This window comes from Trichinella spiralis, assembly GCF_000181795.1.
Source record: "Trichinella spiralis strain ISS 195 chromosome Unknown Scfld4317, whole genome shotgun sequence".
Taxonomy (NCBI): domain Eukaryota; kingdom Metazoa; phylum Nematoda; class Enoplea; order Trichinellida; family Trichinellidae; genus Trichinella; species Trichinella spiralis.
The window spans coordinates 1-808 of record NW_003531256.1 but is presented as its reverse complement, the minus strand read 5'-3'; the positions used below and the strand labels follow the sequence as shown (position 1 = coordinate 808).

The window sequence follows — 808 nt, the reverse complement described above, 5'->3', positions numbered from 1 at the left end:
TTCGGCGGTATTTTCAATGCATCAGATGGAGTATGTTTGCTACCGTCTTCTGAAAATATTCATCCATTTGAAAGATAATCAAGGCACATTATGTGGCAGATTACGTTTTGGAATTGGCAATCCTGGTATTGCGTCATGTGATGGAGAACTTGGTGCAGATGGGGTTCCTTTTCCTGGAAGTGGAAGTTGATCAGATGGTGAATGGCCTCCATCTCCTGCAGAAGCCCCGTCATACAAATTAGAGCACTATGTCCTTTTTGCTATACTATATAGTATACCTTTCTTTATTGGCATTGCAGGTACGCTCGATTGTTCTGGTGTTGAACTATCACAACCAAAAGTATGGCTTTGGGCGGTATTTTTAATGCATCAAATGGAGTATGTTTGCTACCGTCTTCTGAGAATATGCATCCTCTTAAAACATTTCGGAATATCATTTGGTGTCAAATTACATTCTGGAATACATAATCCACAAGGATATTGCGGAATAGGAGCAACTTGGACCACATGATGTTCCTCTATCATCTGTGGCAAATTGATCGTATGGTGAATGGCCTCCATCTCCTTGCCCCAATTGCACATATTAATTAAAGCAACATGTTCTGATTCCTATTCAATATGAGATACCATTTATATATCAGCAGCGTCAGTACACTCTGCATGTATCGTTGTTGTACTCCGATGAACACAAAATAGAACTGATACGGAATTCATCAGATGTTACAAATGCAGTATGTCTGCTAACTATCTTACCTAGAATAATACGTCTAATATCACAGCACTCGTAGTGCATCATGCAGACTCGACA

The 808-nt window shown here is 39.7% G+C and overlaps 1 protein-coding gene across 1 annotated transcript; it reads left to right on the top strand.

Annotated features, from left to right (window-relative positions):
* The first annotated feature begins 16 nt into the window (after positions 1 to 16).
* On the top strand, positions 17 to 511 carry Tsp_14987 (hypothetical protein). Its single transcript, XM_003367417.1, has 2 exons — positions 17 to 185; positions 300 to 511. Exons 1-2 carry the CDS (start codon positions 17 to 19, stop codon positions 509 to 511), a joined length of 381 nt encoding a protein of 126 aa, XP_003367465.1.
* Positions 512 to 808: the final 297 nt, after the last annotated feature.

Bases quoted from the DNA above. Each gene is read 5' to 3' on its own strand.
- Tsp_14987 (XM_003367417.1), top strand. From the start codon at position 17: ATGCATCAGATGGAGTATGTTTGCTACCGTCTTCTGAAAATATTCATC. The intron at 186-299 runs GTTGATCAGATG...TTGGCATTGCAG, and splicing joins TCCTTTTCCTGGAAGTGGAA to GTACGCTCGATTGTTCTGGT.